This window comes from Cryptomeria japonica, chromosome 9 (genome assembly GCF_030272615.1).
Source record: "Cryptomeria japonica chromosome 9, Sugi_1.0, whole genome shotgun sequence".
NCBI classification, from domain to species: Eukaryota; Viridiplantae; Streptophyta; class Pinopsida; order Cupressales; family Cupressaceae; genus Cryptomeria; species Cryptomeria japonica.
The window spans coordinates 511,726,387-511,749,176 of NC_081413.1; the positions used below are offsets into that span (position 1 = coordinate 511,726,387).

Consider the following 22,790-nt stretch of genomic DNA (forward strand, 5'->3'; position numbering starts at 1 on the left):
CAAGTCGGTCAAGTTGAAGAATATATTGAACAAATTGCAAGATATTTGAATGGTCTATGCCCATTTATCCAAGATGAAATAAGCATGTTGAATATGCATAATGTGGAGGAGGCATATCAATATCCCTTGAAGGTGGAAGAGAAAATCAACAAGAGGTAACAAAATAACTCTCGAGGTAGAGGCATATTCTTGTGTGGAAGAGGATAGGCAACTAGTCCTAGAAGCTTCTAAAGTAAACAAGAAGGAGAAAGCATGTCAAGTGCAATCATGTAGGAAGGTAAGGGAAGAGGAGATCTCCCTAGAGGAAGAGGAGACTACTCTTGCAAAAGAGGGTCATTTGGAAGAGGTAGAGGAAGAGGTTTCAATGTCATGTGTTTCCAATGTGTGGAAATGGGAAATCAAGCATTTGAATGTCCACAACTCCAATATGATGGAGGAAGAGGAAATGATGCAAGAGTGCATATATCACAAGAAAACAAATGAGAAGGAGACCACTAAGCATGGAGAAGACCCAACAGATGGAGAACCATTCATGTTGCAAAGGGTGTTGTTGAATCATAAAAAATGAGAAACTAAAAATAATCCAAATGTGAAATTTGTTTCAAATAAGGTATAAGGTGAATGGAAAGTGTTGTAAATTTGTTGTGGATAGTAGTAGCACTGATAATATTGTGTTTGAAAAAATGGTAAGAAAGATGAAATTGTAAAGAATTAAATATCCTAGCCCATATAGAGTTTCGTGGTTGCAAAAAGAGCATCACATATTGGTAAATGAACAAGATTTGGTGATCTTTCATGTTGGAAACTACAAAGATGGAATCGTGTGTGACATAATGCGAATGGATGTGTGTCATGTTGTCCTGGGTAGACCATGATAAATTGATAGAAAGGTTATCCATGATAGTGAAAAAAGTACGTATATGGTCATGAAAGATGGAAATCAGTACACCTTGAATCCAATAAAGAATAGAGAAGATTAGATGGAAGACAAAACAAAGGTATGTTTGGTTATCAAAAAACAATTCTTGAGATAATTCAAAGGGAGAAAGCATGTTTTGCCATAGTTCCCAAGTTTGTAGCGATTGGGGCAGCAAATAAAGAGGACGAATTACCAAAAGAAATACAAATATTTTGGAGGAGTATGTAGAAATTTTGATGGAGTTGTTGAATAGGTTGCCACCCATGAGAAATACTAGTTATTTTATAGATTTGATTCCTAGTGTAAGTTTTCCAAACAATGCACCATATCGAATATCACCAAAAGAGAATGAGGACATTAGTATAGGCAAGTGCAAGAGTTACTTGATAAGGGGCTAATTAGAGAAAGATTGAGTCCATGTGCAGTTGCAACGGTGTTGGCACCAAAGAAAGATGGAGATTGGAAAATGTGTATGGATTAGAGAGAAATAAATAAGATACCAATCGTGTATTGGTTCCCATTGTAGAGAATGGATGATATTATTAATTGCTTAAGTGGATCCACAAAATTCACTATGATTGATTTGAAGAGCCGATATCATCAAATAAGGGTAAGAGAAGGGGACAAATGGAAGAATGAATTCAAGACAAAATATGGATTGTATGAATGGTTGGTGATGTTGTTTGGTTTGATAAATTCACCCAACACTTTGATGAGGTTAATGAATGAAGTTTTGAATCCCTATCCTGATATTTAGTGAGAAAAAAGGAGCACTTGCAGTATGTTAGAGAAGTCTTACAAAGATTGAAAGAAGAGTTGTTAATGAATTTGAAAAAGTTTGTTTTATGAAAGAAGGATTGGTGTATTTGGGTTTTGTTGCTTCTAGTAGTGGTATGACAATGGATCTAGAGAAGGCAAAAACAAATTTTGATCGTCCTTCGCTGAAGAGTATGTTTGGAGAAAGAAATTTCCATGGGTTAGCAAGCTTCTATAGAATGTTTATTAGAAATTTCAGTGAGACTTGTGCACCAATTATAGAGACCATGAAGATGAATAAAAAGGAATTTGTTTGGACAACTACAACATAAAAAAAATTAATATGTTGAAGGGAAAGGTGGTGGAACAACCTATGTTAGCACTTCTTGACTTTGAAAAAGTGTTCCAAGTTGATTGTGATTCAAGTGGGATATTGATAGGGGGAGTTCTAAGTCAAGAGGGAAGACCAATTTCTTACTTCAGTGAGAAGTTAAATGAGGCAAAGGAGAAGTACTCTATGTATGATCAAGAGTTCTATACAACTGTGCGAGCACTCAAGAAGTGGAGAAATTATTTGTTACCAAAGGAGGAATCAATGGCTTATTAGACTAAGAAGTCAAAAGATGAATGAGCATGATTAAGATGTTAAGGGACAATAAATATAATTGTGAGGTGTAAATGAGATGAAGAGATAATATTAATAGGTGGGAGAGAGTGAATAAGATTAAGAGCTTAATTTGAATGAAGGGCTGATATTAAGAGGTGGGTTAACTATTTGGTTCAATGATTATGGACATTTGAGAAAGGAAAAAAGGAATGCAAAGGAATAAATAAAGTTGTCACATGACTATCCTTGTGGGACCCAAAGTGATTTCCACTACTTTTTGTAGTATCATAAATTCAACCCCCTTAATTAGGGTTGTCCAATTTCATGCTTAGGTTCGCACCTGCATTAGTGTGCTATATTTTGCATTTTAAAATCCTTTCAAGCATTTAATTATTAATTTAATTAAATCTAAAATCCTCTCTCATCATTCCACATATTATAAAATTGGGCACTTAACCCTAAGATGAGTAGTAGCTAAGGGGTGTAGACAAAGCTTATAGCTCTAGCTTGTAGAGTTGTAAAGGCTAATTGGCTAATATTTTTGTAATTGAATAATTTGTATTTCATTGAGAAATAGAAGGAAAGTTAAATAACTTTCATTTTTCTTAGTTTTTCTCTTTGTTATGCTATGTGTGAATGTTGCATGGAGTAAAAAATATGTAGCATAACAAATTAGAATGTTTTTGGATGTGTAAGGGGAGTCCCCTACATCATGATATCATATTGAATTTTCTTGAGCATGTAGATAGAGGGTAAAACTTGAGGAAGTATTGTAATAGGATTTATGGGTGGAGTGTGTGACCAATGTTCTTGAGTGTGTAGATAAAGTGCCACACTTGAGGCAATCTTGCACTAGGATCTAGAGTGTGTAAATTGTTGTAGACATGTGTTCCTAAGCATGCATACAAAGTTCCAAATGTGAGGTATGCTTGCACCAAGATCTATGGTGTTGTGTGTGTGCATGTTTCACACCAATCATCATGCAATGCAATTCATCAATAGCCAAGGTAAGTTGAGAAAAAAACATTTAAAGTGCATAGAGTGTCTACAAAGTTACTCTTTTGTTTTGAAACATGGAAGCAAAAAATCAAATAGGGTTGTTAATGCATTGTATAAAAGGTGTTTGTTATTGAATCTCAAGATGAGAGTGAATATTGTTGGTTTTGAATGTAAGGGAGAATTGTATGAGGATGTAGATTGTAAAGAAGCTTGGACACCATGTAAGGGTCCAATTGGAACAGCTAGAACTCCATGGTTGGAGTAATTCATACAAGAAAACTTGTTTACCTCAAGGTTCAATGAGGGAAAACTTAATGAAGGAGAAACATAGTGGGGTTTGAGTGCACAAGGCATTAACACAACTGCATGAAAATTTTTATTGGTGAGGGATGAGTGCAGATGTAGAAAGGGTGAAACAAGGTTGTCAAGTATGTCAATATGCCAAGGGAATGAAGAAAAACATCAGATTATACCAACCATTGCCAATACCGAAGACATTATGGGAATGCATTAGCATGGATTTTATTTTGGGGCTGCCACGAACACAAAGACGTGGTGATTCTTTATTTGTTGTAGCGGATAGATTTTAAAAAATGACTCATTTTATACCATGTCATAAATGTAGTGATGCTTCCCATATAGCTACATTGTTTTTCAAAGAGGTTGTATGGTTACATGGCTTGCCAAAAAGTATTGTTTCAAATTAGGATACAAAATTTGTTTGTCATTTTTGGCATACTTTGTGGAAGAAGATAGGGACATAGTTAGGTTTTAGTTAACCTTACCATCCTCAAACCAATGTTCAAATTGAATTTTTTAATCGAAAGGTGGGAAATTTGCTGATGTTTTTGGTTGGGGATAAACCAAATCAATGGGTTTGATATTATCACAAGCTAAATTTAAATGTAATAATTCTATAAATTGAAGTATGGGAAAGAGTTCATTTCTAGTGGTGTATGGGTACAACCCAAGGGGTCTTGATGATTCGAGAGATAGTGAAAAATTGAGTAGGAAGAGTGTTGTAGCAAAATATTTGCTAAGTACATTCAAGATTTGCACCAAGAAGGAAGAGAGAACTTGGAGAAGAGTGCCATAAAATACAAAGAACATGCTAATAAGCATAGAAGAGTGCAAGAACAAGGTTGAGGAGCTAATAATGACACATCTACAGAAGGAGAGGTTTCCACAAGGAACCTACAATAAGTGAAAATGGAAGCAGATTGGCCTGTGTAAGGTTCCGCATAAGTTCTCATCAAATGCTTATGAATTTGAGCTTCCAATCGGGATAGATATTTCTCCAATATTTAATAAATATAGATTTATATAAATATCATAAGGTGTATCAAGTGAGAAATAGGGTATAGTTTTAAGTATGTTAGATGTATCAAAATGGTACATCAATCAGATCATTGATTTGAGAATTGTCAAAAGGACAAGGATAAAAGAAATTTTGGGAATATCTAGTTTGCTATAAAAAAATTGTGCAATAGATGAAGGAGATGGCTTAAAAAACACACACTAAGCACTGACCGTGCTTAGGTGGCTAGTGGGCCCTCTTCAACTGTCCTCTTTTCCATTCACCACCCTTGTTTCCATTGTGTTTTAGCCCGCGGAAATTTTAAATTTTTTTGAATGGTTTAATCCCGCCACCCATATTATGTTCACACGCATCAAACAAATTTTCAAACCAAACACTTCCCTGCATACTCCCAGCCTGTGCTAAAAATGGTAGCTTTGGAATAGCATATTGATCTGATGTTTGGATCTATGACTGTTGCACGTGTATGATTAACTATTATAACGATAAAATAGAAGGTCTTAAAAATGTAATTACATGCTTAAAGAAACACAACAATAATAAAGTGATGAATTTAACTAAAGAGAGAAGACAGGAACACGAGTTGATAACGGAGTTCACCAATATGGTTACGTCTCTGGGTCCCTCTCCAACAGAGTGACCGATCCTTGATTATGCTCCAATAGTGGTTACAAGGCCTTCAACTGGACAAAGTTCCAAGTCTCTGATTACAAAGAGTTACAAAGTTCTCCTCCTTCAAGTGCAACAGTATGAATCTCCTCTGGTGCACAAAGTTGAACACTCAAACTCTCCAAGAAAATTCTCTCACAACTCACCACCAACTCAAACTCCTAAGCTACCCCCTTTTATACACATTTTTTGCCAAATTTGGTTCATAACCATATGATTTTTGAAAATCCACCCTATCTCCCATTTACAACAATAAATCTTCAAAAATCCCCTTTAAACAACATTAAAATCTTTTAAGAATAATCATAGCCCGTTAAAAATATGTCTTGATAATATATTTGGGTTTATATGTTTTATTTTAGAGGGGCTCGAGCTTGACTCGAGACCTCCAATTTCAGCCTTATCCCAACGTGCTTCTTTAAATAACTTATTTGCTATTTAAATGTCGAATTTATCGCATGCCTTAATGGTTTAGAGCCATCTGCGGGAGCTAGGAGGTCGGGGGTTCAATTCTCATGCATCTCCTTTTAGCGATTTGCTAGTCATTAAAACAAACCGGCCTCCTATATTAGTCAGCGGTGATCTCGCGGTTGAGTGGTGGAGAAAAGACCTTGTATGTGGCTGATCACGGGATCAAACCCCATAAATATCTTTTTTGGTAACCGTTACTGAAACTGTTGGAGCGTTGTGAATTTTTGGTGGAAAATATATCCACCCGGATCAATCCTCCCCATTGGAGAGCTTTTGGACCTCCGAAAGCTTGATTACTCAGAAAGTAAGTGAGGATACAACTCCCTCACTCTTTCAACCTCCATCCATTGTGCTTTGCCAGGATGCATTCCTTTACGTCCTACTTTAAGGTACTCAATAGCACCTCTTTTTGAAGATCTAACATTTCTATCAAGAATGACATCCTCTGGCAGCTCTGACATATACTCAAGTGAAAGGTCATCAACTGATGGGACCTGAACATTAGCCTCTTCATCCAAAATCATTGGAGGCTCATACAACTTCAGGTTTTCTACATTTACAACTGAGTAAATTTGCATATATGGAGGAAGATTAAGGTGAAAGGCATTGGTACCAATCTTTTCCAAGATCTCAAAGGGACCATATCTGATAGGCTTAAGCTTTTTACCTTCACGTTGCATCCTTTCCTTGCTGATATGTAACCAAACACGGTCGCCAACTTGAAAATGATGATCTATGCGATGCTTGTCATGTCGAGCCTTGTATTTGGCTTGGCTCTTGTCCAATTGAGCTTCTACTGCTTGATGAACTGCTTGGACTTTCTGAATGAACTTCAAAGCCTTCTCTGCATCATGAAGTCCATCTTCAACATCATCTTTTCCAAAGGCAAAGTCCATTGGTGTTTGTGGCAGATAACCAAAACATATCTCAAATGGAGACCTTTTTGTAGAAGAATGTGTTGCATGGTTGTAGGCATGTTGCATATAATGTAGACTCTCATCCCACTGCTTGGGATGTTTGTTGCAGTAGCCTCGAAGCAAGTGTACAACTGTTCTATTTACCACTTCTATTTATCCATCGGTTTGAGGATGAAAAGCTATACTTTTCTTTAGCTTTGTGTCCATGAGATCCCACAATGTGGACCAAAATTCTCCTAGGAATCGAGAATCTTGATCTAATACAATGGAAGTAGGTAGCCCAAAATGGACCCATACATATTGGAAATACAAATGAGCTGTTAGGTCGGCTGTGATCTGTTTCTTACAAGGCATTAGAACACACATTTTGTTGAATCTGTCAACTACTACAAACAGATAGTCATGTCCCTTTTTAGACATGGGAAGTCCTCCAACAAAGTCCATCGAAACACTTTCCCAAGGTCGAGACAGAATAGGAAGAGGCGTGTACAACCCCAATTTCCTATTACTGGGTTTACTAGCTGCACACATTATACATCCTTTGATATATTTAGTTACAGTTACCTGCATGTGAGGCCAATAACAATGTTTTTGCAATTGAGTCATTATCTTGCTAACACCAAAGTGTCCAGCAATCAATGATGTGTGAGCTTCTCTAACTACTTGTGCTTGTTCACCTTTAGGAATGCATAACTTTCCTAAATGATACAATAGTTTATCTTTCACATAGTAGTTCTTTTCTTCTACTTGTTTGCCTGCAATTAGAGCTGTATAAATTTCCTTAAAGTTATCATCCATGGCATATTGTTCTTGAAAACTTTCGTGAACCATGGAACTTCCTTGAAGGATAACCAAAGCATTCATAACAGGAGGTCTAGAAAGCATATCTACTACCTTATTATGGACACCCTTCTTGTACTTAATTACTAAGTGAAATTGTTGAAGGAATCCCATCCACCTAAAGTGCCTACTTTGCTGCAATTTTGATTGTGAATGTAGATATTGTAGTGGTTGGTGATCAGTGTGGATGATTGTTTCTTTGCCCATTAGATAGTGCTTCCATTTTTTAACACTTTGAACTAGTGCATAGAGTTCCTTATCATAAGTAGGATAGTTACTGACTGCAAATGTGAAAGTTTCAGAGTGATAACATACTGGCTTACCTCCTTGCATTAGAACTGCTCCCATGGCAAACCCACTTGCATCGATTTCAATCTCAAATGGTTTTTGCAAATTTGGCAAAGTCAAAATAGGTGCGGTGCTCAACTTCTCCTTCAAAGTGTTGAAAGCCTTTTGTTGAGGTCCTCCCCACTGGAAAGTTGCCTTTGTACTTGTCAATGCATGTAACGGCGATGCTATATAGGAGAAGTTAGAAATAAACTTTCTCCAGTACTAAACTGCAACTAGGAAACTTCTGACTTCAGTTACTGTACTTGGCTTAGGCCATTTTACAATTACCTCGACCTTCGCAGGGTCGACTTTCAATTGACCATTTCCTACGACATAGCCTAAGTACACTAGAGATGTCTTTGCAAACTCGCATTTTGACATCTTTACATATAGTTTTTCTTTTCTCAAAACATCAAAAACTTTCTTTACATGACTTACATGATCATCCCAAGACTTACTGAATACAAGGATATCATCTAGGTAGACTATTACAAATTCATCAATGAAAGGATGAAATACATCATTCATTACACGCATGAAAGTAGCTGGTGCATTGCACAACCCAAAAAGCATTACCAACCATTCATATAGTCCTGGCTTAGTCTTGAATGCAGTTTTCCAAATGTCATTTTCTGCAATCCTAATCTGATGATAACCACTTCGCAAATCTAGCTTAGTAAAATAAATTGCATGCTTTAGTTGATCAAGTAAATCATCAATATGAGGAAGAGGATACCTGTTCTTTATCATGATCTTATTTAGGGCTCGATAGTCAATACACATCCTCTAGGACCCATCCTTCTTTGGCACTAGGACAATTGGCGAGCCACATGGAGAAGTGCTTGGTCGAATTACTCCTTTCTCGACTAACTCTTGAACTTGTTTCTTGATCTCTTCATTTTGTAGAATAGATAAGCGATACATGCCGATATTAGGCAGAGGCACGTCCTGCTGCAAATGTATCTCATGCTGGATCTCTCTCTTGGGGGGAAACCCCTTTGGTTCCTGAAAAAGGTCATCATATGTAGATACAATTTTGACCAACTCGGCTTTATGTTCTGGTTTACACCCCTTAAATGCCTCAGATTTATCATCATCCTTGGCTTTTACAAGCATAAGAACAAATTTTTTACTCGCATTTACTAATCTTTTCATTTGACCAGCATTTACTAATGCAAGACTAGTTTTGACTTTATGCGATCTAACTATGTACTCTTTACCATCTTTGAACAAATGATACTTATTCTCCCCCCTGTAAAAGATTGCCTGTCTATCAAAAAGATATGGACTTCCTAACACAAGCCCACAAATATCCAAAGGTACCACATCTACCTCTACCTCATCAGTAAAATTAGTAGTAATGGCAAAACGTAGTTTGCACTATTTTGTCACCTGCAACTGTGAATCATTACATACCCATCCCAGTGGATAGGGCTTAGGATGAGGAGTAGTAGTTAGATTCAATTTCTTCACAACCTCTTCAGAAATTAAGTTGACTTGTGAACCAGTATCAAATAGAGTATCAATCTTAGTGTGTTTAGTTACCACACGGATGTGAAAAAGTTCATTCCTTTGTTTATCCACATTAGGAAGAGAAATTGCTTTACTTGTACTTGCATTAGAAACAATTGCATCTAATGAGAGAGTTTTACCTTTCACTGTACCTTGGATGCTAGTAGCAACTATCTAAGTTTCATCTCCAGAATCAGATCCAAGATCTTGTTGGATCACCGCAGTAGTCTTCTTTGGACCTTTGTTACCTCCGTATCGCTTTGGCCTCAACTCTGGATGCAATTTCTAGCACTTAGCATCTTCATGCCCTTCTTTCTTACAATGAGAGCACGTAGGCTTAGCATCCTCTTTCTTTACTATAGCCGTCTTCTTCCCTTTACCTTTATCCTTTGATTTTCCCTCTGGTGGTTTCTTGGATGATTTTTTAGCAAAGCTTTCACTAAAAGTGTTCTTACCCCTAGACTCAATATGAGTAGCTTGGACACATACCTGATCCAGATTACTAGGATTCAACATGAGGATAGTGTGTCGGAGGTAGGAATGTAAACCACCTATATATTTAAGCAGGGTATCTTGGGTATACAAGGGTACATTCAATGCTATTGCCCATTTTCTAAACTCGTGGGTGTACTCCTGCACTGATTGGCCTTTTGCTTGCCTAAAGGTTTGCCAATTCATAGTTAGTTGTTGCATGTGTCCTAAAGGATAGAATTTCTCTTTAAGAGCGGCAACAAACTCCATCCAGGACATCCTAACTCTACCATGACGAGCAAGCTCCTCTTGGTCCTACTCTCCCAACAGGTGAGAGCAGTACCTCCTAAACGGAGAGTAGCCAACTGTATCCTAGAGGTATCTTCTAACAGGCCCTGTATCCTATAGTAAACCTCTACTTGTTGTATCCAATCATCAAGTTTTTCAGCACTTAGTTCCCCACTATATTTAGGCAATTCAAATTTTACATCAAGTTTGATTACGGGCTTATGTGTGCCCTTAAAAGGATTAACAGAAGAAGATGGAGAAGAAGGAGGAGAAGGAGAAGAAAGAGGAGAAGGAGGAGTTTTTGGTGGGGAACCACCACCTCCTAGTCTTTTTCCTTTATCCTCTAGTTTTGGTGCACCTCCTTTCTCATGTTTTTGTCATTCTTGTCTTTCCTGGAAAAGAACATCAACCATCGACTTCATATCAAGAAATGCCTTTTGTAAGGATTCCCCATCGAACTTGGTTTGGCCTTCTTCAGCTGCCATCTTTGAACGTGGGAAAATCCTTCTTTTTCTAATCTCTGGATTGTATTCCGCGAGTGTGCCTTCACCTCGTTGGCTCTTGGCTCTTGTTATCATTCACCTCTGCAAACACTAGTCACAAGAAGCTCTGATACCACTTGATCTGATGTTAGGATCTATGACTGTTGCACGTGTATGATTAACTATTATAACGATAAAATAGAAGGTCTTAAAAACGTAATTACATGCTTAAAGAAACACAACAATAATAAAGTGATGAATTTAACTAAAGAGAGAAGACAGGAACACGAGTTGATAACGGAGTTCACCAATATGGTTACGTCTCCGGGTCCCTCTCCAACAGAGTGATCGATCCTTGATTATGCTCCAATAGTGGTTACAAGGCCTTCAACTGGACAAAGTTCCAAGTCTCTGATTACAAAGAGTTACAAAGTTCTCCTCCTTCAAGTGCAACAGTATTAATCTCCTCTGGTGCACAAAGTTGAAAACTCAAACTCTCCAAGAAAATTCTCTCACAACTCACCACCAACTCAAACTCCTAAGCTACCCCCTTTTATACACATTTTTTGCCAAATTTGGTTCATAACCATATGATTTTTGAAAATCTACCCTATCTCCCATTTACAACAATAAATCTTCAAAAATCCCCTTTAAACAACATTAAAATCTTTTAAGAATAATCATAGCCCATTAAAAATATGTCTTGATAATATATTTGGGTTTATATGTTTTATTTTAGAGGGGCTCGAGCTTGACCTGAGACCTCCAATTTCGGCCTTATCCCAACATGCTTCTTTAAATAACTTATTTGCTATTTAAATGTCGAATTTATCGCATGCCTTAATGGTTTAGAGCCATCTGCGGGAGCTAGGAGGTCGGGGGTTCAATTCTCATGCATCTCCTTTTAGCGATTTGCTAGTCATTAAAACAAACCGGCCTCCTATATTAGTCAGCGGTGATCTCGCGGTTGAGTGGTGGAGAAAAGACCTTGTATGTGGCTGATCACAGGATCAAACCCCATAAATATCTTTTTTGGTAACTGTTACCGAAACTGGTGGTGAGTTGTGAGAGAATTTTCTTGGAGAGTTTGAGTGTTCAACTTTGTGCACCAGAGGAGATTCATACTATTTCACTTGAAGGAGGAGAACTTTGTAACTCTTTGTAATCAGAGACTTGGAACTTTGTCCAGTTGAAGGCCTTGTAACCACTATTGGAGCATAATCAAGGATCGGTCACTCTGTTGGAGAGGGACCTGGAGACGTAACCATATTGGTGAACTCCGTTATCAACTCATGTTCCTGTCTTCTCTCTTTAGTTAAATTCATCACTTTATTATTGTTGTGTTTCTTTAAGCATGTAATTACGTTTTTAAGACCTTCTATTTTATCGTTATAATAGTTAATCATATACGTACAACAGTCATAGATCCTAACATTAGATCACATATGGGCATCCCTCAGGAAATGCTCAAAAACCTGAACCGACATGTATGCAAAGTGTGGAAGAATAGATGATGCATCTGAACGGTTTGTAGGGGGCCATTTGTAGGATATGTGTAGAAACCTGGTCTCCTTGAATGCTACGATTGCAGGATATGCACATAATGCATATGTTGAGAGAGCTTTAGAAACCTTCAATAAATCTAGTTGGTTGCAATCTTTTCCAGCATCGTCCCTGCCTGTGTCAAAATGGGAGCTTTGGAACAGGGTATGGTCATCCACCACAGGTGAAAGGTAAGGAATTTTGTGGGATATCGTAGTTGCAACTGCTTTGTTATACATGTATGCAAAATGCCTAAAAAGATGTGGTCTCATGAAATGCCATGTATGTACAAGGGATTTGTTTCAAAAGGTTTCAGAAACTTTCAACCAAATGCAATCAACAGATCTAGAGCCATACTTCGCAACCTTAATCGAGGGATTTTTTCATATGTATAAAACTTAATGGAAGGTGGATTTTTGACAGATATTATCGTTGAAAATGCTATAATAGATAGATATGGAAAATGTGGAGGCATAAACAAGGCATGCAAATTGTTTGATAAAATGCCTAAAATATGTGATTTCAAAGAATGCAATGTTTGTGGGATATGCGCAAAATGTCTAAAATATGCGGTTTCAAAGAATGCAATGTTTGTGGGATATGCAAATGATGAATTTTTCAAGGATGATCTCAAAATATATTTAAATTAGTGAAGCACTTTGGAAACTAAATTGTGTTAAATGTGCATGCAACTAAGAAGGCTTAGTGAATGTGAGTTGTACAAATTTTAATCACATGGCTACCCTTGACACATTTTCAATCGATCATTATGTATGCGCTTGAACTACTTATTTGTATTGGCTACCTTGAGGACACCCTTAACTTTATTAAGAAGATGTTGGTTAAACCTAAGGTGGATGTGCGGATCCATTTTCTTGTGTGAAAATTACATATGAATATAGGCTTAGGAGTATTTCAGCAATGCTATTTTTTTATTTGGATCTTAAAAAATATTTGACTAATGTTGTTTATACATTGCAAGACCATCTCTAATTTTAGATTAAATCAAGGAACTTTTTGTTGATGTTGGTCCTTTCAAACCTTTACTTTGCACATGTCATTCTTATTATAAGGACTCTAACATGCTTCTCATTTTTTTAGTTTGACTTTGTTGCCTATGGAGCCCATCATTGACATTTGATCAAACATGCATATTCTTGTCTGTATAGTCATGTGATATTTTTTTCTAACCCATTTCTACGTGATGTTGAGGTTTATATTAGGAAGTGCAATTTTATCTAAGGCAAGTACTTCATTTTGTAATAGAACCATGTTTTGACTACTATCTATAACCAATCTAAGAAATCCTTCAATAGACCTCCTTATCAAAAAATGTTCTTGTTGTAGTGTTTTGTCCTTTTCATTATACTTCTCACATGCCTAAATATCTTAACCTAAAGATATTTATGTGTTAGAGGGGATCGTGTCTATTTGTAGCCTTTATTGGGCTTATAGGTTTCATCTTGCCAATATTCTTTCCCTCCATTCCTTGAAACCAAACATTTACATTTTTGTTTAAGATCTTTGATTATTTAAGTCAAATAGACTTCTCACTACCTATGTACTTTATCATAGATTTATTTATGTACTTTATCCTATATTTTCCTATGATTTTGCTCACTACTTTACCTTTGGCACTAGGATTTATGTCTCCATGTATTTATGTATACGTATTAAGCTAAAAGACTAATCCATGAGCCTTAATTATTCTCCATTTACAATTTTCATGATTTCTCTCCTCTAGCATTGAGTATTCTCTATCCTTAATTCCTAATTTGAGGATTCACTTTTCCTTTAAGTATAAAAAGCTTAGATTTGTTTATTTTCCCTGCTCATTTCTCTTAACCCACTTGCCATTTCCCTTCCTTCTTGTGGAACCCATACTTGAAGGATTACTCATACCATCATACCCAAAAGGTATAAGTATGTGGTAAAACCAATCTTTAAACCTTGAAAGTCCTCCCCCTTATTTCCCTTGCTATTTTTTCTTCTAGTAGTGGATACACCACATTAATAATCCCCAACCCATTTCCATTCACCTATTGTATGAACAAAAAAATAAACAAATTATAAAAGATGACAAAAACTAAGGAGGAATCGACAAAATATTATGAACGATGATTCAAAAGTGTGGTTAGAAAGATGGGAGATACCTTGACATAAAAAAAATGAATTGATTGTTTTATTTTAGGGTTAACCTCTCACATTATAGTAGAAATAAATGAGAAGATTTACTCTTGTTATAAGCATGCAGTAAAATGGATCGGCATAATAGAATCATAGTCAAAGATAAGGGAGAATGATTTGATAGGAAAGGATGAAATTGATCATTTTAATTAGAGTTAAAAGATTTAATGTTAAAGTGATAAATTATAATGAAAGGTGAGAAAGATGAGACTTCTCCCCGACCTATAGGACGTACAAGTTTTGGTTTAAAAATTACATTAGGGAAGAATATATAAGGAATGAATGTTTATTAATCAAAGGCATGAAGAGGGCTACCACACTAAGAGAACTTGAGAAATTTCCTAGAAAGATAGAAAGTATATATATTGTAAACTATAAAGTGGGACAAAGATGACACAAATAGGTGTCCAATGTTACTTAATGAAGAAGAAGAATATGAACCAATAGTTCATGTATTGACCAGAGAAGAATTTTTTGATGTGTATGGAGAGGACATAGGGTTTAACTATATGAGAGTTCAATGTTTGTTTGGCCTATGGCTATGGGAACTTCAATTGGGAGAAAGTATATGACCACTTATTAATATATCATATATGGTACTACAAATCAAGATATATGACCATCCATGAGTTACCATGATAATTGTAGAGGAAATGGTAGGGGAGGATAGCATGATAACTATAGAGGAGATAGTAGGGGAGGATACCATGATAATAATAGAGGTACCAAAGAAAGAACCAAAAGGCGAAGATATTATAACTATGGTAAACTAGGACATTATGCTAAAAAGTACAAAATTAAAAAAGGAGAAAAATCTTTATATAATTTTGTGGTAATAAATTGCATGATATTTGTAATTCTTCCAAATTTAATAGCTCTATAATAACATGTTGGTAGGGTGCCATTGATTAGAAAGTGAATAATTGTCTAGTCCAAATGTAACCTATGATGCTAAATAAGGTAAGAATAACTAAAGTAGAGGATCAAACAAATCAAATATAGAAACTAAATGTAGAATAGGAGAATCCTCATTGACAAAAAGGAAATTTAAAAGTAATACAAAGGAGAAATTAAAGAAAAAAGAAAGAAAAATGTGTCATGTAGAAACTTAAGAAAAAAGAGGAAAAAAACTTTAGTAGTTACTTGGGTTGGATTAATAGAAACATATCCCAGAAGAATCTTATGAAAGTGAAGATGAAAAAATAATATTTAGTTAAAGGGGAACATGATTCGGTGATAAGGAATTCCAAAGAGATAATTAAGAAAAATAGGTCTATATACTAAAAACAATTGATGCAAAGGGTAGAATAAGAAGAGGTTGGGTTTCAATGGTTGGATAAGGTTATTCAAAGAAACTAATGAAATATGGAACTAGATTTTTTTATGACAAAGAATAGTAATGAAAATTCATTCAGTTTAGTCAATTCTAGGGTTGGATTAAGGAGAAAACTATAAGCTATTAATGCTATTTGTAGAATTATGGGTTTCTTAAGAAGAGGAAATTGTCAAAAAATAGAGGCATCAAGGTAAAAGAAAAATCCCTTAAAGTCGTCTATCACCTATGATACAAGGTGGTACAAAGTGTTATAAGGTTAAGGGTTGGATATGATAGAGGGTGACAATAGTGGTAAGAGAGGATCAAGAAAGACAAGTGAAGGGTAAGGGTTAAGAGGATGACATATAGGGGTAGGAGACATAAAGTGGTTCCTAAAAGGACATGCACATATTTAGATGGAGAGAGAGAGAGAGAGAGAGAGAGAGAGAGAGAGAGAGAGAGAGAGAGAGAGAGAGAGAGAGAGAGAGAGAGAGAGAGAGAGAGAGAGAGAGAGAGAGTAGGTTGGATGAGTAGACATGGAAATTTAGGTGAAGGAATATTGAGTGATAGGAAAAATAAATGAAGTTGGGTAGAAGAGAGGGATGGAGGTGTGAGAACTAGACTGTAAACGAACATGAGTGGGGATTTAATATATGATATATAGTGATGATGATATTTGTCAAGGAGTGTGCAAGTAGTCTAGTTTTGATATAAATTTGGTGTTAGCACACTTGTAGATTGTAACCATACCTTTATTACATGCATTATTTGTTCAAGAGTGTACAAGCAGTCTAGTTTTGATATAAGGACATCGGTACACCTGTAGATTGCAACCATGCCTTTATTACACATTATTTTAGAAAAAGGTAGAAGAATGGATAACAACAATCAAAAGAATGCTAAAAATTCAAAAGAAATAAAGAATAAAATAAGGATGGAGAATTCCCTGTAAATGAGTAAAAAGATATTAGAATAGAGAAAAAATATTTTTTTTTCAAGAAAAAGTGTTAAAATGTATAGAAAATAAATTTAATAAGGGTAGAAAACAAAGTATTAAAATATTAAAAAAATGTATTAATGGGTTTAGAAAAAGTAAAATAAGGAAGAGAAGATACATGCAATAAAAAATAAACTAAAGAGGGGCAAAGAAAAATAATGAGGAGAATGAATTGGGCATGTGGAACAAAAGATTAGATTGATCATAGATGAGTAGAATGCTCTTATGGGTCTCCACAGCTGAATTCCTCTTGGTTTTCTATGTTTTATATTGGCTTCTAGTTTATTTTATTTGATGTTTTCTTGATCTATCTATAACTAAGTGTTTGTGGCAAATTTTAATTTTTGTTGAACTTCTTTATTATTTTGTTTTAAACTTATGAGTGTGGACCCTCTTTCTACCTTATCTAATTTGAAGAAATTCAAAATAATAATAAATTAATAGAAAATGAAAGAAAATATAGTTAAGTGTAATTGATTTTTTCCCATCACATCATTGCTAAGTGTGTTCCTTTTAGAAATATAAAATTAAAATTAAAATAAATCACAAGAATTTAAAAATATAGATGAAAGGGAAAGAAAATAATTAGAATGAAAAATATAGGTAAATCTGAAAACTTTTACAGAAGAGAATATTAAAAATGGAGCCCCCATATTAGAAATGATTAAGAATTACTAGTTATAAATGTCTTATAAATGTCTTCTCCTCAAGAAATTTATACATAAAATCTATCAAAGAGGAGTATTGCGATGAAATATAAAATTAAAGAATCCCTTAGATATATTATTGATTGAGTGATTGTATTACAATGCTTTATATGTCTTCCATCTAGAACTTTGCTACCATTAGGGACCCCATGCCTTATCTCAACTATTATGTGCTCATGTACTTGAAACCATATTTAAGGCATATATCATTTCTAGTGTTCTATGTATTTACATGGGTGTACTTGGCCATTAGGGCTACACTTCCATTTTCATATTACTTGTACTCACAAGGAAAATGTTATGTACCTTCATGACTATTCCCAACCCATGTGCTTATATGTCTTCTTTTATTTAATAGTTTTTTAAAATTATTTTTCTTTCCTTTTTTAATTTCTTTCTTATGTCTCATTTTATAATTGTGTCAATTATATCTATGTTCCCAATTTTCTCTCTCTCTTTTTTAGCATTATTTTACGAATTGTTACTCTATTGTAAGTATATGTAGATCAAATAATTTGGAACATTTTTAAAGTAGAAGAATAGAAAAAGAATATTTTTTAAAAGTATATGTAAAATATAGTTTTTAACTATATATTGAAAGAATTGTATTAGTAAACTTATTGTACTCTATATTTTTATTGAGCTTTATATTATCTATTTTATAATAAAATTTGCTTTGTATACAACACAAAGTTTATTATAAAATAGATAATATAAAGCTCAATATTTTTAGTCAAAGTTGTATTATTTATTTAATATTTTGTTCATTTTAAATTTTATGTCTTTTTGTTAAAATAATCATCTATTATAAAAGTTAATTTTTGAAAAATAATTCTCTCTTTTATATCTAACATTAGATCTTAAATTTTATATTTTGCATATTATATGATATATTTTACATTTTTTACATTTTACAAAATATTGTGTTAAATAGTTTTTAATTCTACATGTTAAATTGAGTTAAATATTTAGTATTTTATATTATATTATATATTTGGAACAAACATTTATATTTTATGTATTATATTTTATTAACAAATAAGAAAAAATATGAAAAATAAATAATTTTAAATTTTTATTTATTTTTGATAAAAGTGGATAGAACCATTGAACTATATTAAATTTTTTACAGTGTCTGGTTCAAAAAGCACTGAAGGGAAAGAACCAATAAGAAAACCTTTTAGTATTGCTTAAGTAACACAAGCCTATTCTACCCAATACCAAATGCCCATTGGCATAGTACATCAAAAAACCCATCCCAATTACATAAGCCACATTAGATATAAAGGAAGCCGCTAATAGAAACATATAGAAGGAAGATTAAAGTATGATCAACGAAGGATGCATATCCATTGCTGCCAAAAATTACCAGTCTGAACCACCCCTGTCTATGAAACACAATTCTGCAAACCACTAGTTAGAATGATACCACATAGCAGAAATGAAACCATAATCAAAGACTTGCCAAAATAAACATTGTGATCAAGCATAGCAGAACTCACACCAAATAAAAGCCACACCAAATAAGGAGGTTGATGAAGACTACAACTATGCCCTTCTTTACTTCAAATATTTGAGAACCGAGGAAGGGATCTCATCCACACTTACCTCTCACATATTAACATCACTGTCAATGGCTAAGTTAGCCAAGAAATCTGAAATCTTATTCACTTCCCTATAATAGTGGGAAATCAAGAAGGAATCAAAAAAATCTATTTTTTGCAAAATATGATCAAGTATATATTGTAATTGCCAACAATTCGACTTCTTTTTCATGACACTTTGAATGATAACCATAGAATCACCCTCAATTATCAAGTCCTTAATTCCCAAAGATATAGCCATATCCAAACCAAAACACAAATCAAAGAATTATGCACAATTGTTAGACTTGAAACCAATCGCATGACAACGAGCCTGAATAAATCTTACCTTATGATCATAAATTATCATACCTGTCCTGCCAGGCCAAGGTTCCCACGAGAAGCACCATCAAAATTCAATTTAAAGTGCCCTTACAACTTATATTAATAATTTATATAAATTATTGAAAAATTAATACTATTGTAAAACATTGCAACTTTTTCATGGATACAAATAATTTTTAAAATAAAATTCAACACTTTCATCAATTTTAAAATATGATAATATTTATAAAAATAATAAGACGTAATATTTTATTAAATTGTTAAACATGAATAATAAACATTTTCATCAATTTTAAAATATGATAATATTTATAAAAATAATAAGACGTAATATTTTATTAAATTGTTAAACATGAATAATAAACATTTTCATCAATTTTAAAATATGATAATATTTATAAAAATAATAAGACGTAATATTTTATTAAATTGTTAAACATGAATAATAAACATTAAAATTCTGTGCACACTATTACATCAGCTCTCTGCTCAAATTTGTTATTAGCCATTATGTGGAAGGGCACGACTATCCAGTTAGTGATTCTTCAGAAGGGCACGGCTGTCGAGCGAGTTAACTGCAGTTAAGAGGACTGCAGAAGGGCACGGCTACCCAGCGAGGCAACTGCAGTTAAAACAATTATAAAATTGCTGCCGATAAACAAGACCTGCACGAATATTTATGAACGGAGAAACGGAAACGGAAATTTGGAAGTGGGCCCACACATGAAACAGCACACACTGGTCAAAGCTTAGTGTGTGCTGTTTAAGGCTGGCCGAGGTAGATAGGAGAAGCCTGTGATCAATTCCACACAATGGAACAAAGCATCTAGTGTTTGATAGAAGAAAGTGCATACAACAAGAGCAGAAATTAAATTCTGATATTTGTAATTGTAGTGCAAAAGGAATATTGAGAATTATGGAATAGATGCCAAATAGCCAATCACCAAGAAGAGAATTCTAGTGGATTTATATACGGTAGAATAAACATAGATAGGGATAAAAGGGAGGGTTAGGATTGCAATGAAACCTATCCCAAATTTATATTTTAGAGTGTTAATTGTGGATGTTTAAGACTACAACTATAACCACTTAAAAGTGTATTAAATAATATAAAAAATTAAAGGTTATCAAGCGTTCAATGAAAAATAAATTATTAGGGGGTGTTTTAATAGAATGGTTCTAACTTAAAAAGGAAAAAGAAACTATTTACAAGCATGGACAATTTTGCTAAAGATATGAGTAACAATTTTACTGCCATCATTATATTCCTCTAGAATAAAATTAGAGCATATAGTAGATGGTTATCAATAACCTAAATTCATAAAACTACATACAAAAATGACCTAAGAAACAGCTTATGTACCACTTATAATCAGCTCACAAACTAAAATATGTGGAACAGAAAGATATTGTAAAAATGAGATATATATATATATATATATATATATATATATATATATATAGAATAAAGCAACCACAAAATGGAACATTCTTGATTACAAATATTCCATAATGACTTTTAAATTAAAAAAATATTACAATATATAATTTTTTTCCAAAAATACCTAGTACCATCCCATATGTATGAAATACATTCTTTTAACTAATAAGATAACTTACCAAACACATAGATCCCTTTAATAATACTTTTATAAAAGTATTTACAATATTAAATGTGATACCATCCCATATGCATGAGATACATACTTTAACAACTAATAAGATGACTAACAAAAGCATATGGATACCTTGGACAAGATACAGGATATGACTCACAAAACATATGAACTCAAACCTTGAGATCCATAACAGAGAAACAGATTTGTGCATAACCAACATACAATCACTTCTTATGAGTAACACTCATAGAGGGTAATGTTCATGACAAGCCTAAAATAAGCGAGTCCCTCCACCTCATCAGTGGTAACAGTGCAAATTCCTCTTGACATGAGGAAATCCCCAGTCCCACCCACAACAGAAAAATACCTGTGCTTATCAACAATTGGATAATCTGCTCCAGCCATGGTAAGGGACCCTTTGTAATCAGTGGAATTCAAAACAATTGTGAACCCAAACCAAGCACCCAGGATATTTTTCCCATTGTAGAAGTAAACTCCTTGAGCTCTTCCCACTTGAGGAGAATGTAGATTACTGTCAAGGGTAATGGGATCATCAAAAACCACCATATATCCAAACTGGAGACTAAAATTAGCAGTAGCAGGTGGTTTTGCTATCAGTACAGATGTTGCATTCTGAACATTGGAGCCATTATAAAGTATATCGTGGTAATAATACTTCAAATTCATACATGGCTCAAGATTTTTCTTCTTCTTGCACTCTGTTGAATGCATCAAGCCAAGAAACACAAAAAGCAAAAGTAAACACAAGTATAGGGATTTACTATTCGGCATTGCTATTGTGCAACTGTATGAAACTTCCAAAGGGATAATATACCTTAAGAGGGTATCTCTGATACTAAATCCAAAAGAGCATAAGATACATTGTTTCCATACGCAGATACAAATGACTTCTCTATATATAGTACTCAGCCCCGAGGATGGATGAAAAACACAAAGCTGCTTAGCAGAAATATGCTGAATGAGAATTAGCATAATAATATACACATAGTGACATAAAGGATCATTTAAGTTTTCCAAAAGCTAGTTTGTTCTGTTGTTTTTTCCTCTATTTTAGTTTCAGTAGTTACCTCCACTAAATATAATAGGGTTAAACACATACCCCTTGGAATGGGCACCACTCTATTACAATCGTACAGTTAACTTTGTATTTCGAACCCAATATTTTTATTCACTTGGGTTGTTGTGTTGTCCTTTTGGAGGAAGATATGCAGTATGGTAAACTTATGAAACTTTTTTTATTCGATTTGAACTGATTGCCAAATATATGTTTAACCAAGATAAACTGATTGAGTTTGCTAATTGTCAAGTCTAGTTATTTTTATATGTTTAACACAATTTTCGGGTGAGTGAGTGCAGATTTAAAAATTTGTAGGTGATTCTTTTGATTCTTTATCATTTTGATGATGAATTATGGAGTGTGATCTGAAATGTTGATTCAGAAATTTGTACATAATTTAAAATAGAAACAACATTATATACAATATTATACAATATTGATTGTGGAAATCTGCTATCATTAAATTTGTATATGTTAATGAATTTTTAAAATCAGTATCATTATTTAAAATTTAGAGTGGTTGCTAATTTGAGAGATCTATTTTAAGAGATCTCTAGTTCTAGTGTAATTCAAAATTATGACTTTGATAAAGCTTAGATTTAACAGTACTGCAAAATATTTAAATATCAGTGAACTTTCAAATCAATATCTTTACCTATATTCAGAAGAACAGTCTACAAAATCACTTTTTCATAAACCTAAAACAAGATTGTACAATTTTTACTCTTAAAAATTTAAAAGCTTTTTTAATTATGACTTATAAGATATGCTACTACCTCATACTCCGTGCAAAAGACTGATGATTTATGATATATAAGACTATCAGTACTCCATAAAG

The 22,790-nt window shown here is 34.0% G+C and overlaps 2 protein-coding genes across 2 annotated transcripts; both read right to left on the minus strand.

Annotated features, from left to right (window-relative positions):
• Window positions 1-6,032: 6,032 nt before the first annotated feature.
• Window positions 6,033-6,635, minus strand: LOC131066887 (uncharacterized). The gene has a single exon (XM_058001754.2). The coding sequence runs from the start codon at window positions 6,633-6,635 to the stop codon at window positions 6,033-6,035; it is 603 nt and encodes a 200-aa protein (XP_057857737.2).
• Window positions 6,636-20,825: 14,190 nt separating this feature from the next.
• On the minus strand, window positions 20,826-21,750 carry LOC131066883 (disease resistance response protein 206). The gene has a single exon (XM_058001751.2). It carries the CDS (start codon window positions 21,664-21,666, stop codon window positions 21,106-21,108), a length of 561 nt encoding a protein of 186 aa, XP_057857734.2. The 5' UTR covers window positions 21,667-21,750; the 3' UTR covers window positions 20,826-21,105.
• Window positions 21,751-22,790: the final 1,040 nt, after the last annotated feature.